Source organism: Tursiops truncatus, chromosome 7, assembly GCF_011762595.2.
Source record: "Tursiops truncatus isolate mTurTru1 chromosome 7, mTurTru1.mat.Y, whole genome shotgun sequence".
Taxonomy (NCBI): Eukaryota; Metazoa; Chordata; class Mammalia; order Artiodactyla; family Delphinidae; genus Tursiops; species Tursiops truncatus.
Window position 1 is genome coordinate 97,633,191 of NC_047040.1, and position 19,727 is coordinate 97,652,917.

Below are 19,727 nucleotides of genomic sequence, written 5' to 3' on the forward strand. Positions count from 1 at the left end.
TGGGTGAATGGATTTTAAAATTATAATAATGATAAGACCCACATAAATGCTGAAAAGAGACTCACTTCAGTTTTAAAGATACACATAGACTGAAAGTGAATGGATGGGAAAAAAGCTATTCCATGCAGATGGGAGCCAAAAGAGAGCAGGGTAGCTATATTTACATCAGACAAAATAGACTTTAAGTGAAAAGCTGTAAAAAGAGGCAAAGAAGGTCATTATATAATGATTAGGTGACCAATTCATCAAGAAGGATGTAACGATTATAAATATTAATGTGCCCAACATCCAATTGAATAGATAACAACACAGTAGTTGCAGGGGACTTCAATATCCCCCTTTTGACAATGGAGAGATCATTCAAACAGAAAGTCAGTAAACAAACTGGACTTGAACTACATGTTAAAGATGAACATAACAGACATATACAGAACATTTCATCCAAAAGCAGAAGAATACATACTCTTCTCAAGCACACACAGAATATTCTCCAGGATTGGTCATATGTTAGGCCATAAAACAAGTGTTAACAAATTTAAGTACACTGAAATTTTAGCAAGCATCTTTTGTGACCACAGTGGTTTAAAACTAGAAATCAATGACAAGAGGAAAGTTGAAAAATTCACAAATATGTGAAGATTAAGAAACATGCTCCTGAATGGATCAAGGAAGAAATCAAAAGGGCAATCAAAAAATATCTTTAAACAAAAACACAACATACCAAAACTTATGGGATGCAAAAGCAGTTCTAAACATGAATTTTATAGCATTAAATGCCTACATTAAGAAAAAAGAAAGATCTTAAATAAACAAGTTAATTTTACACCTGAAGGAAACTAAATAAAGAACAAACTAAACCCAAAGTTAGTAGAAGGAAGGAAATAACAAAGTTCAGAGCCAAAATAAATAGATTAGAAACATAACAGAAAAGATCAATGAAACTAAGACAAACAAAATTGACAAACCTTTAGCCGGACTAAAAAAAAAGAGAGAAGACTCAAATGATTAAAATCAGAAACAAGAGGAGACATTACAACTGATACCACAGAACTACTAAGGATCAAAAGAGACTTCTACGAACAATTACTTGCCAACAAACTGGACAGTCTAGAAGAAATGGATCCATTCCTACTAAGACTGATTCATGAAGAAACAGAAAATCTGAACAGGCCAATTACTAATAAGAAGACTGAATCAGTAATCAAAACCTCCCAATAAAGAAAAGTGCAGGACCAGAAGGCTTTGCTGGTGAATTCTGCCAAAGAGTTAAAAAGAAATAATACTTATCCTTCTCAAACTCTTCCAAAAGATAGAAGAGAAGGGAACACTTCTAAACTCATTTTAAGAGGCCAGCATTACCCTGACACCAAAGCCAGAAAAGGCCACTACAAGAAAATTTCCTTGGCCAATATCTTTGATAAACAAAGATGCAAAAATCCTCAACAAAATATTAGCAAACTAAATTCAACAGCACATTAAAAGAATCAAACACCACGATCAAGTGGGACTTATCTCTGAGATGCAAGGATGGTACAACATATGCCAATCAATAAATATGATACACCACATTAACAGAATGAAGGATAAAAATTATATGATTGTCTAAATAGATGCAGAAAAAGCATTTGACAAAATCCAACACCCATTCATGATTAAAAACTCTCAACAAATTAGGTATAGAAGGAATGTACCCCACATGACAACCCCACAGCTAACTCCATACTCAACAATGAAAAGCTAAAGGCTTTTCTTCTAAGATCAGGAACAAGACAAGGATGCCTACTCTTAGCACTTCTATTTAACATAGTCCCAGAAGTCCTAGTCAGATAAATCAAGGAAGAAAAAGAAATAAAATGACATCCAAATCAGAAAGGAAGAAGTAAAACTGTCTATGTTTGTAGACGACATGATCTCATATATATAAAAAAAAAAACCTAAAGATTCCATCAAAAAACTGTTAGAACTGATAAATGCATTCAGTAAAGTCGCTGAGTACAAAAATTAATACATAAAAATCAATATATAAAAGTCAGTTGTATTTCTACTCAGTAACAATGAACCATCAGAGAGAGAAACTAAGGAAAAAAATCCCATTTACAATAACATCAAATATGGTAAAAATACTTAGGAATAAATTTAACCAAGGAGGTGAATGATCTATATGCTGAAAACTATAAAAGACTGATGAAAGAAATTGAAGATACAAATAATTGAAAAGATAGCCCATATTCATGGATTGGAAAAATTAATTGTCCATACTTATCCATCTATGGATGCAATGCAATCTCTACCAAAATTCCAATGTCATTTTTCACAGAAACAGAAAAATCAATGCTAAATTCATCTGGAACCACAAAAGACCCTGAATAACTAAAGCAATCTTGAGCAAAAAGATCAAAGCTGGAGGCATCATATTTCTTGATTTCAAACTATATTACAAAGCAACAGTAATCAAAACAGTACGTCATTGGCATAAAAACAGACACATAGATCAATGAAACAGAATAGAGTGCCCAGAAGAGAAACAAACCCATACATATCTAGTCAATTAATTTTTTTTTTTTTTTTTTTTTTTGCAGTACGCGGGCCTCTCACTGTTGTGGCCTCTCCCATTGTGGAGCACAGGCTCTGGACGCGCAGGCTCAGCAGCCATGGCTCATGGGCCCAGCCGCTCCGCGGCATGTGGGATCTTCCCAGACCAGGGCACGAACCTGTGTCCCCTGCATTGGCAGGTGGACTCTCAACCACTGCGCCACCAGGGAAGCCCTAGTCAATTAATTTTTGACAAAGGCACCAAGAATACAAAATGAGGAAAGGCTAGTCTCTTCAATAAATGGTGTTGGGGAAATTGGATATCCATATGCAAAAGAATGAAATTTTTGGATTTGCCACCAAAAGCAAAAGCAACAAAAGCAAAAATAAACAACTGGGACCAAATCAAACTAAAAGGTCTTGCACAGCAAAGGAAAACATCAACAAAATGTAAAGGTAACCTATAGAATGGGAGAAAATATTTGCAAACCACATATCAATAAGAAGTTAATATCCAAAATATATAAGGAACTCATACAACTCAATAGCAAAAGAAACCAAATAATCTAATTTAAAAATGGGCAAAGGACCTGAATAGACATTTCTCCAAAGAAGACATACAAGTGTCCAATTGGTATATGAAAAGAAATTCAGCATCCCTAATCATCAGGGAAATACAGATCAAAACTGCAATATCACCTCACAGCCTGATGACTTTATAAAAAAGACAAGAGATAACAAAAGCTGGTAAATATGTGGAAAAAAGGAAACCCTTGTACACTGTTAGCAGGAATGTAAAATGGTATAGCAGCCACTATGGAAAATAGTAAACAGGTTCCCCAATAAATTAAAAAACAAAGCTACCATATAGTCCAACAATCCCACTTCTGGCTATATATCCTAAGAAAACAAAATCACTATCTCAAATTGATATCTGTACTCCCATGTTCATTGCAGCATTATTCACAATAGCCAAGGTAAACCTAAAAGTCTGTTGACATACAAATGGATAAAGAAGATCATATATATATATGATATATATAATATATATAATATACATTTATAATATATAATATTATTCAGACTTTAAGAAGAAGGAAATCCTGCCCTTTGCAACATGGATGAACTTGGAAGGCATTATGCTAAGTGAAATAAGACGTATTGCATGGTACCACTTACATGTGGAATCTAAAAAGGAAAAAGTCAAACTTCTAGAAACAGAGAGTAGAACCGAAGTTGCCATGGGCTGGGGGTTGGGGGAGATGAGGAGTGGTTGGTAAAAGGGCACAAACTTTCAGGTATAAAGTGAGCAAAGTTCTAAGGATCTAATGTATAGCATGGTGACTATCGTTGAGAATACTTTATGGTATAACTGAAATTTGCTGAGAGTAGATCTTAAGCTTTTTGACCAAAAAATAAATAAAGTAAGTATGTGAGGTGATGGATGTGTTAATTAAATTTATAGTGGAAATCCTTTCATAATGTATACGTGTATCAAATCATCATATTACATATTACAACTTATTTTGTCAATTATACCTCAATAAACCTGAAAAATAAAAATTTGCTTGTTAATTTGTTTCTTGATAATAATAACTGGTTTATGGCCCCAGGAAGGAAAATTTGGGCCAACAGAGCAAACCGGATAATCTGGCTCTTCACTTACCTCTGTGAAGTATCCTAGCATTCTACTCCAGGAGGAAAATTGATTCAAGGTAGGAGTTAACATCCTGATCAAAAGACCCAAGATTGTTGGCTCATATGGCTTCCTTTATGCAAGCACACAGGTCTAGAGTAAAAAACACTAGATTGGGAATCAAAGAATGTGAAATTTGTCAGCAGCCTAGTTGTCAGGAAACTTGGAGTACGTTAGGGTGGCCATATAATTGAATGAATATAAATTACATTCTTTATTGGAGCACTATTAATGATTATACCAGGACAACAAGATGTAAACTGGGACTGTCCTCCACAAACTGGGACACATGGCCATCCTAATTCTGTCACTAGAAACTCTCTAGAGACCCTTCCAACTGTAAAATGATGAACCTATGGTTAATGAACCAGTTTAAAATTTTATCTCTAATGGTTAGAATTGACAAATGCTTAATGACTTTTCAAAATAATTAAGATGAAGAGTTTTAAATAATTAGAGCAAAGTTTTGAGAACACTACCTCCTTAAGATTCTATTTTCAGTCTTTCATGAGTCTTCCAAGATATTAAGAAACTATTGTTCTTAGTTCCTCCTTTTCAACAATTCCGTGAATACACTATCCTGAATGCTTTAGCTCTCATCCTCTCAGTCACTAAAAGATATTTTTCATGTTCTATTTTTATGTTTGGCTTTAAAGCAGCCACATTTTTGAGGAGCAGAGGAAAAGGGAAAGGATGGCGGTGGGAAGTAGAGGAGGAGGGCTGGGAATGATAACAGAAGTCCAGGGCAGGCATTTCCCCCCAAATCCTCTTTCTGGAGTGGACCTGAGATGGACAAAACCAATCCTGGCTTCAGAGTATTTCTTTCTTTTTTTTTTTTTTTTTTTGGCCGTACGCGGGCCTCTCACTGCTGTGGCCTCTCCCGTTGCGGAGCACAGGCTCCGGACGCGCTGGCTCAGCGGCCATGGCTCACGGGCCCACCCGCTCCGCGGCATGTGGGATCTTCCCGGACTGGGGCACGAACCCGTGTCCCCCGCATCGGCAGGCGGACCCTCAACCACTGCCCCACCAGGGAAGCCCCAGAGTATTTCTTGTACTGTGACATCTTCACGTACTGTGATTCTGCTGTTTAAAGATAACATGTTTTCCACACAATCGGGCCTCCAAACGCAAGCCAGTGCCTATGCCAGCTCTGGGCCTGCTTGACCTCTGCTCTCTAGCTCGGAAGAGTTGACATCCGGAGGCTCCAAGTCCCAAGCTCCCGGTTACGCCCTGCAATGGGAGTCAACGGCAGGAAGAAAAGGAAAAGCAGGGCCCTTCTTTGTCGTCCTCGTCTCCGGCTGCATCGTGTGCGTGGCTCTGCTCTTCTTGTTGTTCTACAGGAAGATCTGCTTTATCAAATACCTGAGATACATCCTGGAGACTCAGGCATGAAAGAATGAGTGCAAATGTTTGAATAAAAGGAAACTTTAGAAATCAAATACTTGTTGGGACTTCCCTGGCGGTCCAGTGGTTAAGACTCAGCACTTCCATCACAGGGGGCGTGGGTCTGACCCCTGGTCAGGGAACTAAGATCCCGCGTGCTGCGCGGTGTGGTCGGAAAAAAAAGAACCACCAAATACTTGTTTGCACAAGGACAGATCTGAATTTTTCATGTATTTTTACTGAAATAGAAGTACATACTGTAAGTAGAATATACATATGGTTTTACACAAATGCATTAAAATAAATCATACATACTTTACATTAGGTTATTCATAGTCTATAAAATAATCTTTCCCAAATCATATAGTATAAAAATAAGCAGTTTCCCTGGCTTCCCTGGTGGTGCAGTGGTTGAGAGTCCGCCTGCCGATGCGGGGGACACGGGTTCGTGCCCCAGTCTGGGAGGATCCCACATGCCGCAGAGCAGCTAGGCCCGTGAGCCATGGCCGCTGTGCCTGCGCGTCTGGAGCCTGTGCTCCGCAACAGGAGAGGCCACAACAGTGAGAGGCGCGCATACAGCAAAAAAAAAAAAAAAAAAAAAAAAGCATTTTAAAATTGCCTCCAAAACTGGGATAGTTCTGACCCCAAATTAGAATAGAATTTGTACCATAAGTAGTAATTAGAATTAATTTTATAATTGTGTTTAAAATTTAAATATGCCAGGTTCTGAAAATCGGAAAACATTCATTTTATTAAACACATGGAAGAATAAAATTATCAAGTTTAAAAACAAATCTGAGGTAAATATCTGCATTAAATTACACTTAGGCAAATCTATCTCAGATTGTTTCCTTAATTTGTTTATTTATTTAACATTTCATCTTTCTAAAGTACTCTTTCATCACCTCTGGCCTTCTGAGTCTAGTAATTAAGGTGACTTTTATATAAAATGATCTCTACTACAGGGATGGGAGTATTTGCACTTAGCTACTGATTACTCAATATAGACCCATCAGATAAAATTAAAATGTTGCAACTTGATCAAAATGATGCACTCTTGTCTTATGTTAAAATACAAATCACAGTATGTTGACACTTGATAATTTCAGCTTTAATTTACTAGCCAAAGGGGATTAAGAATATACTATAAAATTTTAGTACAGTTGACCCTTGAACAGCTGTTCAGATTGAACTGCACAGGTCCACTAATATGCAGATATTGTTCAACAGTAAATATTACAGGACTATAAAGGTCTGTGGTTGAATATACGGATATGGAGGAACCATGGGAGATGGAGGGTCGACTATAAATTATACCCAGATTAACCCCCCGTGTTGTTCAAGGGTCAACCGTATAGAAAATATCTTGGATGCAAAACAAACCTTCCCAAGAATTTACCAGTATGACTATAAAGAAAGGCAAAATAAATATATATACCTGGTTCCACAAAAATATTGCTGCCTAACCTCTAACATGAATCTGAATATTAAGACCCACTTCAGATTATACTAGTTGAACTTTACCCTACATTGTATCCTGGCATTGACTTTTTTTTTTTTTTGGCCGCTATCAGGTATTTCATGTTCTACTAACAAAGGGAATTAGCATTTTCAATGTCCTGTCTGCATTCTTTCTAGCCTCCTTCTGCTCGGGTTTTTTAAAATAGGTATTTCAAATGCAGTCAGAGCCTCCAGCGTGTGGGAAAAGCTCTCCCACCCATGTTTCCAGTGCACATCCTGCAGGCCCCCAGCAGTCAGTAGTTTAAGGAGATCATCCTGGATGGCTGCAAATGCTTTATTCAAGTTCCACATATGTCGCCAAACCCCCAATCACTTAGCTGCATGTGCTTTTTGTTGTACATACTCATCCTCAAATTTACTGTATAGATTTATTTTTTAAATATCTTTATTGGAGTATAATTGCTTTACAATGGTGTGTTAGTTTCTGCTGTATAACAAAGTGAATCAGCTATATGTATATATATATCCCCATATCCCCTCCCTCTTGTGTCTCCCTCCCACCCTCCCTATTACACCCCTCTAGGTGGTCACAAAGCACCGAGCTGATCTCCCTGTGCTATGCGGCTGCTTCCCACTAGCTATCTATTTTACATTTGGGAGTGTATATATGTATATATGTCCATGCCACTCTCTCACTTTGTCCCACCTTCCCCCTCCCCACCAGCGTCCTCAAGTCTCTGTTCTCTACGTCTGCGTCTTGATTCCTGCCCTGCCACTAGGTTCTTCAGTACCGTTTTCTTAGATTCCATATATGTGCGTTAGCATACATACTGTATAGATTTAGATGGCGGGGTAAAGAAAGAGGACCCTGGTTGTGATTATTTTCTTTAACAAGATGAAGTTAAACGAAAAAAATCTAATAGTATTTTAGCCCACTACTTTTAGCATCCCCAATTTTTTAGATTATAAATTCACAAGAGTGAATACACTAGTGACTGTTTTTAAATAAAACACTGAATAACTTCATGCTATAAAAATTATATGGTCACAGGCTTCCCTGATGGCACAGTGGTTAAGAATCCGCCTGCCAGTGCAGGGGACACGGGTTTGAGCCCTGGTCTGGGAAGATCCCACATGCCATGGAGCAACTAAGCCCGTGCGCCACAACTACTGAGCCTGCGCTCTAGAACCCGCGAGCCACAACTACTGAGCCCGTGTGCCACAACTACTGAAGCCCGTGTGCCTAGAGCCCATGCTCTGCAACAAGAGAAGCCACCACAACGAGAAGCCCGTGCACCACAACGAAGAGCAGCCCCCGCTCGCCGCAACTAGAGAAAGCCCGCACGCAGCAACAAAGACCCAACGCAGCCAATAAATAAATAAATAAATAAAATTTAAAAAAATTATATGCTCACAGTTTTAGCTTGGATTTGTTTTGCAGCTTATTTAATGCTGTCTGAAAATCACGCAGGTAATGAAAACTACACATTTGAGCATGCATTATAGGAGGCAACATAGTGGAGACTCTAATAAGGCCAGTCGTTGAGAAAAGCATGCCGATTTATCTGATACACTCAGCCTCCAGAAACTGTCATGAATTCAAATATAATTTCTTCAATGCTGCTTTAAAATCTCACTGAAAACTTCTTTACAGAGTCTGGATGCTAAGCTGTAATGAAAGCAGAAGCGAAACTATGGTCTATGCAATCTCACTGTTACCACCACACCACTCTCTGTAAAGCACCAAACACACATACAGTGTTTGGCATTGTCTCTTGAACTAGAGAACTTTTAGAATCACAGAATTTGAGAGGTGACAGGAACTTAGAAGGCGTTTAGTTCCTCCCTTTCCATTTGAGAATAGGAAGGGGAGGATGGAACAAGGGAATCAGCATTTATCAAGGCCCCCAGGCATGTAGGACTGGGCACTTCCAACTTTACTACCTCAATTCTCACAGTCCCAGGTAGGTAGCATTAACCTCCATTTTACAGCTAAGGAAATGTAGGCCTACCTGGATTAAATACCTGCCCCCCCTCCTGCCCCCCAGTAAATCCACTAATGGAGAACAGGGAAATTCCAACTTCGAAGTCACTGCTCTTCCTGAGGGTAATGATTCACAAAGCGCAGTCCTAGGACCAGCAGCAGGGGCATTACCTGGAAACTTGTTAGGAATGCAGATTCGCAGGCGTTGCCCAGCCCTTCTGAATGAGAAACTCTGGGGTGGGCCCAGCAAGCCCTCCAAATGATGCTGGTGGGCCCTCAAGTTTGAGAGCCACTGCTCTTTAGCATGTTGCCTCTTGGAAGCCTTACCTGGAGCGTACGTATTAAAATACATATAATTCTACACTGAGCTACTGCAGATGTCAGAAGAACTTAGTGTATTACCCCTTATCCCTGAATATTATGACAGGGATGGCCTTCAACAAAATTTTGCTTTTGATGTTACGGTCTAACTGCTTGACATTGAATTTTTTCATAAGAAAAAAAAAAGTGAGAGCTATTCTGAATAAACAAATATTGCCAGTAAGATTCTGAAGAACTGTTTTCATCTTATGTCCCAAATAAATAAGACTTGAAACAAAAATCTTCTGCCTGCCTTATAGAGATCCACTGAAATTGACAAATACCCTTGCCTGACTGACTTTAGTATTACTTGCCATAATTAAAACTAGGTATAGGAAAACTAAGTAGGGATATACTGAATGTTTAGCATACAAGGATCTAAGTTAAAGTTAATAAAAGTAGCTCTTAAGAAAGAAACCACATGTAAAATTAAATTAAAAACTAAGAATTTAATGAAGTACCTTGTTAAAAGTTTCCATTTGGAAGGTTTTCTTTTCCAACTTTAAAATATCAAGAAGGAAATGCTGTCTTCATCTGAGTGCTTCTCCACTCCAAACCCCCAAATGAAAAATAAAATAATTCATGTTACCAAAAATTCAAAATGTTCTCATTGGATATTTTGCTGTTTCACTTTAGCATTTCGGCAAGTATGCCTAACCGGAGAATACTAATTCCTTTTCATATGTAATTTTTCCTTAAATTTTTGTCAATGATTTCATTAGTTGCCATTCTAGTATGTATAGTTATCATATAGGAAGTTTTATAGGAAAGTCTTGTTTTTTAAATGCAATGACATTAAAAATGATGCTTAGTTCCTAAGATATATAAAACACAATTTTTTTTAGAAAATCAAAAAATCAGAATGAAAATAAGGTAATCATTATAATAAGAGTTAAAGTTAAAATAAAGATTTCAATTATCATGTCCTCTTGACGCCTAATGGCAAAACAAAAAAGCTTCATGTTACTATAACAATAAATTCCCAATGGTCATTATTTGCTTTGGATTTATAATGAACTCCTTTTCTGTCCCCAGTTTTTAAAAGGCTCTTAATATTTAAAGGGAAGTTTCCTATGTACATATACAGGACAGACTACGAAATACTGTACTATTAGTTTTTCTACAGATGGATGAGGCTGATAGTATAAAAAAGCAAATGTGGGGCATCTAAAAATTGCAAGTCTATGTAAAAAAATGTACCTCAATTTAGCCAAATGGAATTTTTGGTACATGATGTAATAAAATAGAACCCTACCTTCAAACTCTATAGACTGAGAATCTCATATATGCCCTGTCACCATCGAAGAAACAAAATCAGCACACAATTATGTTAGCTGTATAAGTTAAATTTGCAGATGTCAGAGGTAACAGTCATCTCTTAATTCTTTGAATTCTTCCTATAATATTATTTAGTAATAGAGAATATTTCAAAAGGAAAGTAGGGAGAAATGAGGCAGGATTCTAACAACTAGAATTGCTTAAAATAAAAATGACATTTCATTTATTTGCTGATATGATTCTGGGAAATATATTTTAAAATTACTTCCTACTTTATCTTTCTTTAGAGATATTTTGTTTCTTCAACCAGCACACTGAGGATTAGTGCTACAGATCTTACCAAACTGCCTTATGAAAACCCTTGGCTTCCAGAGAAGTCACACCTTGCAACCCCAAATTGGTTCTGCATGATTCACTGTGAAGCGGGCATGAGCATTCTTCCAGAAATAAGACTGTATACCTTTGAGAACATTCATTTAACCTTGTGAGCTCACTTCTATAGAAACAATTAATTTTATTCGCTGGCTGCCAGTGGGAAAATCAGTTTAATTTAAGGAATTAATTAAGTCAGGCTGACAGAAGTCAATATATCAACTTTTTAAAAATCAAAATTTATTTAACGGAATGTCTTACGTATATCTAATGGCTTTTCTGAGCTTCAAAAAGCGTTCATCTAAGCACTTTTAAGGCTGCCTCATTTTTCAGTTTTGTTTTAGTAGAGATTCTGATGTTCATCTAACTGAAAGTGTTTCTGACAAAACAGCAGACTCCCTTTCATCAAGGTCATAATTTGAAACGTTATACAATAATGGAATTTAAATTATGTATGGGAAGAAAAGTAGAAGACTGAAACAAGGTTTTAGAAATCCCTATTTGGGTCTTTAGATTCAGAAAAATATAATCACAGGCCAACACTGTTCCAACAGAGATGAAGGACATTAGCAGTTACTTGAGTGTAACCTCTCCCAACATTTCCAAAGGCCTGCAGTGTGGTTGCTGTGACCCTAGGGCCCTGATACTTAGACTTCTAGGTAATCACAGAATGAAAGTAATCTACCATAACTTAATTTTCTGAGAAGGTGAACCCTTAACTACAAGGTGCAGAAAAGAAGTCTTCAACTGCTCACTTGCCGTGGCTACAGTATTCAAATACCAAAATCATTTAGATAAATATAACCTGGGAGAAAAAACAATATGTAAGTTGGCAAAGCAGCAGTAATCCCTACTTTCAGCTAACCAATGTAATTTTGCTTCCTTCTAAAGAGGTTCTTTGACAAAAAGCATAGCCTAGTGGAAGACCTCCTCAAGATTTATCCAGTATGTTAACAAGGCTGACTACTTCTGGAATCCTGAGTGACAACACATGATCTGTATGACATGTGAACATAGAGCACATGGACAATCAAAAAATTCTAAGTTCAACCTCTTTTCCTACCATATTTACAGAAAAATTTAAAGCTTGAATTTCACCGACACTGTTTCAACTATTTCATCCCGTAAACTGCGGAAAGGTACTGGCGAACTGTCAAAACAGCAAAAACATGAAGTAGAGGGGTATACAGATAGGGAACGTCAACCAAACTTAGTCTTTGAGTAACTGAAATGTACTTCATTAGTTCTTTTCAAGAGAAAATTTCTTCGAGGTCCACATTCTTTACATGCCTTTAACCTGTGCCAAGCTCACAAAATCAGGATTCTTTTCGGTTTAAGATTTATTGGTGGCACCAAATAGGATAACATCTATTTTTAAAATCTAATGTTATCAACAATCTTTTAAATTAATATAATATAAAATCTCAGGACAAGCAGAAAGATGGCTAAACTTCATTTTAGACTTACGGTAACATCGAAGCAAATTTTAAGAACGTGAATAAGACGAACTGAAGCTAAATATTGCAAAGGGAATTTTTAAAAAACAGATGTGTGAAGAAATTTTGAAGAGAAAGGAACTAATCTCACAAAACTTGAGAAGGAAATACGTTCTATTTAATCAAAAGCCTGGATGAATCCTGAGACATACATTCATCCTCTGAGGGCTACAGTGAGTAGAGTCCAGGAGCTGCTGCACAATAAGGACATATAAGACCTAAGTTTAAAAGTTAAAATCAGGAGTATTTATATTTAATTTAAACTTGGTAAAGGAAATCTCCAAACGTAATTTTTAAAGTAGAATTTCTTCTTGACTTCCTTCTTTGGTTTTTAACCATAAAAATTTATTTAGGAAAACTAAAATTATTTAAAGAAGAGGCATCCAGTTCTAGGATAATTTGGCACATTTATATGTGGAAAAAATCAGAAACCAATTGATAGATCTATAATACACACACATATATATAAACATTTTATTTTAATAATACTCTTTATCACTTCAATTTACATCATTCCATTATGAAAATGTTTAATTGAAGAGAGGATATTTCTTCAAAACTCTAAATAAGCAGAGCTTTATCAATTAAACTTACAGCAATACAGTCTTTAGAAGTACATGATTCTTCATTTTACAATGATACTTCTCCTTTAAAAATTTGTCATGGTTTGTCACAGATTTAAAGTAGAAGGCACCTAATGCTATGAAAGGATAATACAGTATATGTAGTGTAAGTGAACCAGATCTTTTCTCAAATATCGATTCTTTCTAAAGTCCTACCAAATTTGTGTGAATATATTTGCTGCATAAATTAAACATTTTTCGTGTTGTTAATTTGTAATATTCTACAAAACTCAAAAATATAATCCGTACCTATTATAGGCAGCTTATTTTAGCATTTTACCTGTAAGAAACACCAATCTATATACTTAAAATGATTTCTTGAAAACATTTTCATAATATAGTCCAGCATTTAACAAATAATATGTGAAAATAAAGTCTCCAGAACATTAAAATTTTATCCCTTGATTAGTCCAAATTATTTCATCAGCTGAATTCCTTGAGATGTGTAAGGCAGGTTGGTCCTTTAGATGGACTGTAGACTGAAACTTCCTATAACTGTAGTGATATGTACACAGCTACATAGCAAAGTACTTCATTATGAAAATGAAGAAAACGGACAAGAGGAAAATATGTTTTAGAGTTCCAAAGAACTGAAACTGTTATTTTTCAGACTAGGCACTGAAACATTTTTCTACAAAAACTTGCCAGAGATTGTCTCTTCACCGTATATTGTTCCATTATCAAGCTAAAAATAAAAACAAACACGGGATCATCATTAGATTACAACTGTCATAGCTTTAATTTCTATAGTTTATATTTTAAAAAGAAAATTATTTTACCATTGGAATATATATCAAACACAGCCTATATACTTAATAACTGGATACCAGAACTTGAGGTGAGTTCTAAGAACTCATGAAAGTGAGTTCTACAGCAATGTCAAAGGCTGACATCCAATACTAATTTAAGATCACATAATAACAGTTTTATTCAAGGTACATTCCACCATTACCCCTGTCAAGACAAAGACTGCTGCCCAACCTGCCCTACTTTATTCTACTCTATTGTAGTCCATCTTCTTCAGTCTTCACTATCTCCTCTTTATCCAGCTCTCACTTCCAAAAATATCTGGGTGAGGGTGGGTATGAGTGTGAGTATGGGAATAATGCACAGCATACTAGGGAGGGAAAATGTATAAATTATAGCATTAAAAAGCTTTAAAGAATAACTATTTGCATTTTTTTAATTTTAAAAATTAAAACAATTTTAAAAGAGCAAAATATACATAGTTCTACTCTGTCCCCAAAACCTCAGTAAAAAGATAATAAAGGGATTTTTTAAAAAAAGTATAAACCACATGGACATAGAGAAGAACAGAGACAAGAAAAGAGCAGCCAACTCTTAGCTAGCAATGAAGAAATACAACCAGATGCCTCTGTAAGGAGGGGTGAAGAAACAACTAAAAGTAGGCAGATTGGTACAAAGTTTATAGAAAAAGCAGTCAGACACTCAGATGCCTGCCCCTCACGTTTCACAGCTGGTCAAGTGCCTCTTCTCTATCCCAGGAGAAGATCTGAGGTTTATTCTCCAAAAAGAGTAGTAACAGAGGGTCTCTGGACTGGGGAAATGCCAGGCACAATCCTACATGGCTCAGGTAAAAGTAACATTTATATAGGCATAACAATGTAAACACTGATTACACATCTATTCAAAATCACAGGATAAATATCCTGGGATGATGAGGAGGTAGGAATGATACAGGGCTGGAAGGCAGGCAAGTGCGGTGGGAGCAGAGGAGGGGGAAACTGAAAGTAACCTGTCCTCATGTGCCATAGTGGGAAAACCAGCTGAAGAGGCCTGAAACTGAGAAATCAAGAAATAGAAGTATAAGCATGGTACTTAGATGGAGAGGAAAATACGAAACAAATCAATGAAGAGTTTAAAGAGACTCCTCAGGGTGGGAAAAGAATGAAAGCAGGATAGGCAGTGCAGGGCAGGGGATAGCTGCATTGTACAATAAGAATTGTACAACTCTAATTCTTCAAACTATGTGCATATATAACCATCCTAAGAGGAAAAACTAGAATAAAAAAAGACCAATCAAAGAAAAACATAAAACCAAGACAAATAGCCTTGGGTTAGAGGTGAATTTACCATGAAGATAAACTTAAGCTTCATGGCCAATGTGAGTGCAAGGAGTTGACAGGAGTTGTTCAATGTTCTAGGTGAAGAGGGGAAGCCCAGGTGTAATCAAGAAACATTTCAATATAAATCGTCTAAAGTTATCTCAGAAGAAAGGGACAAGAATTTCCAGAATTTCAGTAATTTATTGTGATCTCTTGCTCTAAATAAATAATTGCTTTCCTACCTACCAAAGATATACGGTGGATATATTTCAAGGACTCATTAAGAGAAACATAAATTATCACGTACTCTTTCTGTCATGTAAGAAATATACAAGATACTATTTCTTAAAATTAAAAAAAAATGTGGAAATGTTCTCAAAACATTGTTAAGTGAAAAGTATAGTCAGAGAATCAGGATATATATTGTGCGAGTTGTGGTAAACACACACACATACATGGAGAAGAGACTGGATATACGCTGAAGTATTACATTTTTTCTTAATTTTATACTCAGAAAAAAATATTTTTCTAAAGTGTATCATTAAGTAAAATGATGACCATTAGCATGAATATAAGTAATAGTTAAAACTTGGAATCACAGGCTTCCCTGATGGCGCAGTGGTTGAGAGTCCGTCTGCTGATGCAGGGGACGCGGGTTCGTGCCCCAGTCCGGGAAGATCCCACATGCCATGGAGCGGCTGGGCCCGTGAGCCGTGGCCACTGGGCCTGCGCATCCGGAGCCTGTGCTCCGCGACAGGAGAGGCCACAGCAGTGAGAGGCCCGCGTACCGCAAAAAAAACCCCAAAAAACTTGGAATCACTTGTGATTATTTTGTAGAATATAGAAATAGCAAATCACAATGTTTTGTACCTGGATCTAACAGCGTTGTAGTTCAAGTATAATTTAATTTTAAAAAATAGATAAAAAATTTTTAATTGCCTTATTTTAGGACCATCTTGGCAATTTCCACAAGAAAGCTCGTTAGAATATTGACTGGGATTGCACTCAATGTATAGATCAGTTTAGGGATAACTGGCTTTTTAATAGTACATCTTAATGGGTTGAGTCATTCAACCCATGAACACATTATTATATCTCTCCATTTACTCATATCTCTAATTTTTCTCTGAATTATTTTTTAGTTTTCCATCTACAAGTCTTGTACAATGTTTGTTAAATGTACTTGTAGGTATTTTTAAAAGTTCATTGTTTATGGAATTTTTCTTAACTTCATTTAATTATTGCTCATTGCTACATATAGAAATAATAGGAAGATTTTTTTATATTGACACTGTATATGTGATCTTGCTAAACTCAATTATTCTAGTAACTTTTTTTGCTAATTCCTTAGAATTTCTAAATATAATCATGCAATCTACAACTGAATACAATTTTACTTCTTCCTTTTCAAAAAGCAAACAGACCAACAAAACTTGGGAATCACTTAATTTGACTCAGGTACTGTATTGTATGTGTTTTAAACTTACCAAGTATTTAATTCTTCTAACAACTTTGTGAGGGAGGTTCTACTGCAACCCCATTTTACAGATAAGAAAGCTGAGGCACAGTGAGGTTAAGAACGTTGCATAAAGTCACAGAGCTAGTACATAGAGAAGCTGGAATTGGAACCCATGAAGTTTGACTCCAGAATTGGACTCCCTTAGCCTCTAAGCTGTATTGCCTCTCAAACAACTAATAATGGAAAATCGATTCTGTATTTGAGCAATACAAGAATAAGAACCTTATTCAATACTACTGTCAGCTAACATACAAACCTGGACTACAGCTAACTAGCTCCATCCTCCTGAGAAACACCGTGCATAGGAATGAGACTCTCACACTGTTCGCTGTCTTCTGGAACCCTTAAAAAAAGACAATAGTTAGGAAAGCTTTAGACCTAAGGAACCCTTAAAAATGATCTACTCCACTGGCTGAGGCTTGAGGTCAGACCTAAGACAAGGTCAAGATTCCCCAACAAATTGTCCCAAATTCTTTTTAGAGTAGAATGTATAAAGGTTTCTCTCTCTTAAAAAGAAAGAAATTGAAAAAAAATGGAGGCAATGTTATCATATTTTATTATGAATTTTTTTCAAACAAACAAATGTTTTCTACATTTAAATTTGTTTTAGCAAAGCAGTAAGCACTTTGGTTGTACCTGTGAATCAAAACATTTTTTTTTTTTTAAAAAAAAGCAGTTGGGAAGAAACTATCTTATCACCTGAAGGGTCTGAAAAATTCTTTTATCTGGCACTGTACATATAAAATTATAATCTTTTAAAAATTCTTCACAGAATCTCTAAAAAGCTAGGCCAGCATAATATGATTCCTAATTTACTTAGTAAACATTATTTTTAAAAAATCTGTATTAGAACTTAACCTACCTCTGAATTCGATGTTTTCTGCATATAAAGGCAAAAATTCTTCTGATTCCCACCATCACAGGATCCCAATTATTATAATGGCACAGGAGAGTTACAATAAAAAATGAAAAAAATACAGGGATAGCGCCTGCAAAAAATAACCAAGAAAACTGCACCTAAAAATAAGAGACAGAAGAAAAACAAAACACCCACAATTACCATTAAGACAATTTTCCCTTTAACGTAAGTTTTCCACTTATGATAACTTGCAGGAATAAAGTAAAACACCAAGAAAATAATACTAATCTTTGACAACATTTTAAGTATGTTATTATTAAATATAAGGATTCAGGACTTCAACATATTAACCACTTGCTTAAATTACCAACAAAAATACTTCTTGCTTGGAAAATAGCCTAAAGGAAAGCATGCTTTTCACTAATAAGTACAGGCATAGTACATAAGAAACAGAATTATGAAATTTTAAGCATTTGCCTTACACATCACATTGCCCATATTTTCTTTACTGATTACTGCCTGTTCTCAAGTTGATTCTTCCCCTTTAGTTCCTGAAGTCATTTTTAAAAACTCCCACTTTTGAAAAACTAGGTTATGCTATTGCTATGATATGTTGTGTTATGTTATGGTTCTTAAGACAGTACTAAAAACAGATGAAACTCAAGTAAAACTTTTGCAAACATTTTATTGATGAAATATATAGCTTGATTATCTAGTGACAAATGAAACAGAAATTTTCAAAAGGAAATCATAACTAAGTAAAATAAAGATTACAAAGAGAAATACTTTCAGGGGTGAGGAGCCCTCAGATTGCCAAGCCTGACCCTCCAATCCATCATTTTATCAGGGTCGTCAAGAAAATTAAAAATGAGACACCATAAAGTTACCAAAACAAAAAAAAAAATCATTCTTTCCTTTACCATCTAGATTCAACTAAGGATCAAAAACAATTGCTAAAAAGAGCCTGCACTGATTAACTATTGAGACTCAGCTGCAACACACTGGTGGTTTGCTTTCAAAATAATGACAAAAACAGTAACTCCTATCTTCAAAATAGGGAAGAAAAATTGCTTGCCCTCTCTAAGCATTAAAAAAATGAGGCTGAGAATCAAAGGCAAGACTCCCTCTTGTGGAAAACATATACTATTCCATTTCATACCACCCATTACTCAGAGTAAAGGGGTTTTGTGAGAATAATGGTTTCTTTTATGAGGGACTCATAATGCGTAACACAAGAAAAACCACTGACAACTTTTAACATGCACGTCCTGCTTGTGTGGTACACACACACAGGCTGAGTCAGGATAAGAACACCCAGCAGTAAGTACTAAAAAGCCTTCACACTGTTATCAAAGTATTGGTATAACATATTCTTGGAATATTTGCCAGAATATTTAATAATCTAGAAAAACCATGATGAACTTAAATGACCGAAGAAAGGAAACAGTATAAAGAACTTCTGACTAATGAGAGTTAAAAATGCAGATATAGTTGATAGAATGATTTCATGAATATTCAACTAAAAACCCTATTTTAGAACTGAAAAAAGCAAACTTTATAAAGGTAAGTAAAACTCTAGATGACTTTTAAAGGCAAAGTTCACTTTTAACAATGCAGCTATTTATATGCTGCTGAATAATTGAAAAAAACTTTTAATTTGATTTCCAACAAGCTATGAAGACAATTTTTTTTAATGAAGACATTTATTAACAATGAAAACTGCCTAAGTAAACAAAAAGAGTCTAACTCCTGAATATATCTGAATATAAACCTGAAAACAATCAGGGATGCTTCCTATTATACCAAATACCAATAGGTTAAAAAATATACATTTTAAGCTCAATAAATAAAGTTGATAAATGCTAAAATTTCAGAAATTATATATAAATATGCTTGGATATTAGAACAAAAAAAAACCCAGGAAAGTAGGTTTCTCCTACCATGTTTCTATTACAGGTCTGGGGCATACCCTGCTACTTTTACCAGAAGGTATCTTCCTGCCCTCAATTCCCACCAAAGGCCCAGCCTACTCATTTAACTGATTCCCTAATCTTGACGCAAAGACAATCAAGAAATGACTGTTGGTATGTTTTTCTAA

General features: G+C 35.9%; 1 protein-coding gene across 7 annotated transcripts in view; it reads right to left on the reverse strand.

The window, feature by feature from the left end:
* SLC35F5 (solute carrier family 35 member F5) overlaps positions 1 to 19,727 on the reverse strand; it is a 129,754-nt gene that overhangs the window by 74,446 nt on the left and 35,581 nt on the right. For 3 of the 7 annotated variants that reach the window (XM_073807776.1, XM_073807772.1, XM_073807775.1), the window contains 4 exons: positions 17,633 to 17,787; positions 17,027 to 17,113; positions 9,878 to 13,870; positions 4,199 to 4,321 (listed from right to left, as the gene is read on the reverse strand). In XM_073807776.1, the coding sequence (XP_073663877.1) occupies positions 17,038 to 17,113; positions 17,633 to 17,787 (231 nt within the window). In that variant the 3' untranslated portion in view covers positions 4,199 to 4,321; positions 9,878 to 13,870; positions 17,027 to 17,037. Of the gene's footprint in view, positions 1 to 4,198; positions 4,337 to 9,877; positions 13,871 to 17,026; positions 17,114 to 17,632; positions 17,788 to 19,727 lie in introns of those variants that run through there. The other 4 variants (XM_019931910.3, XM_073807774.1, XM_073807773.1 and 1 more) reach the window with 3 other exon arrangements.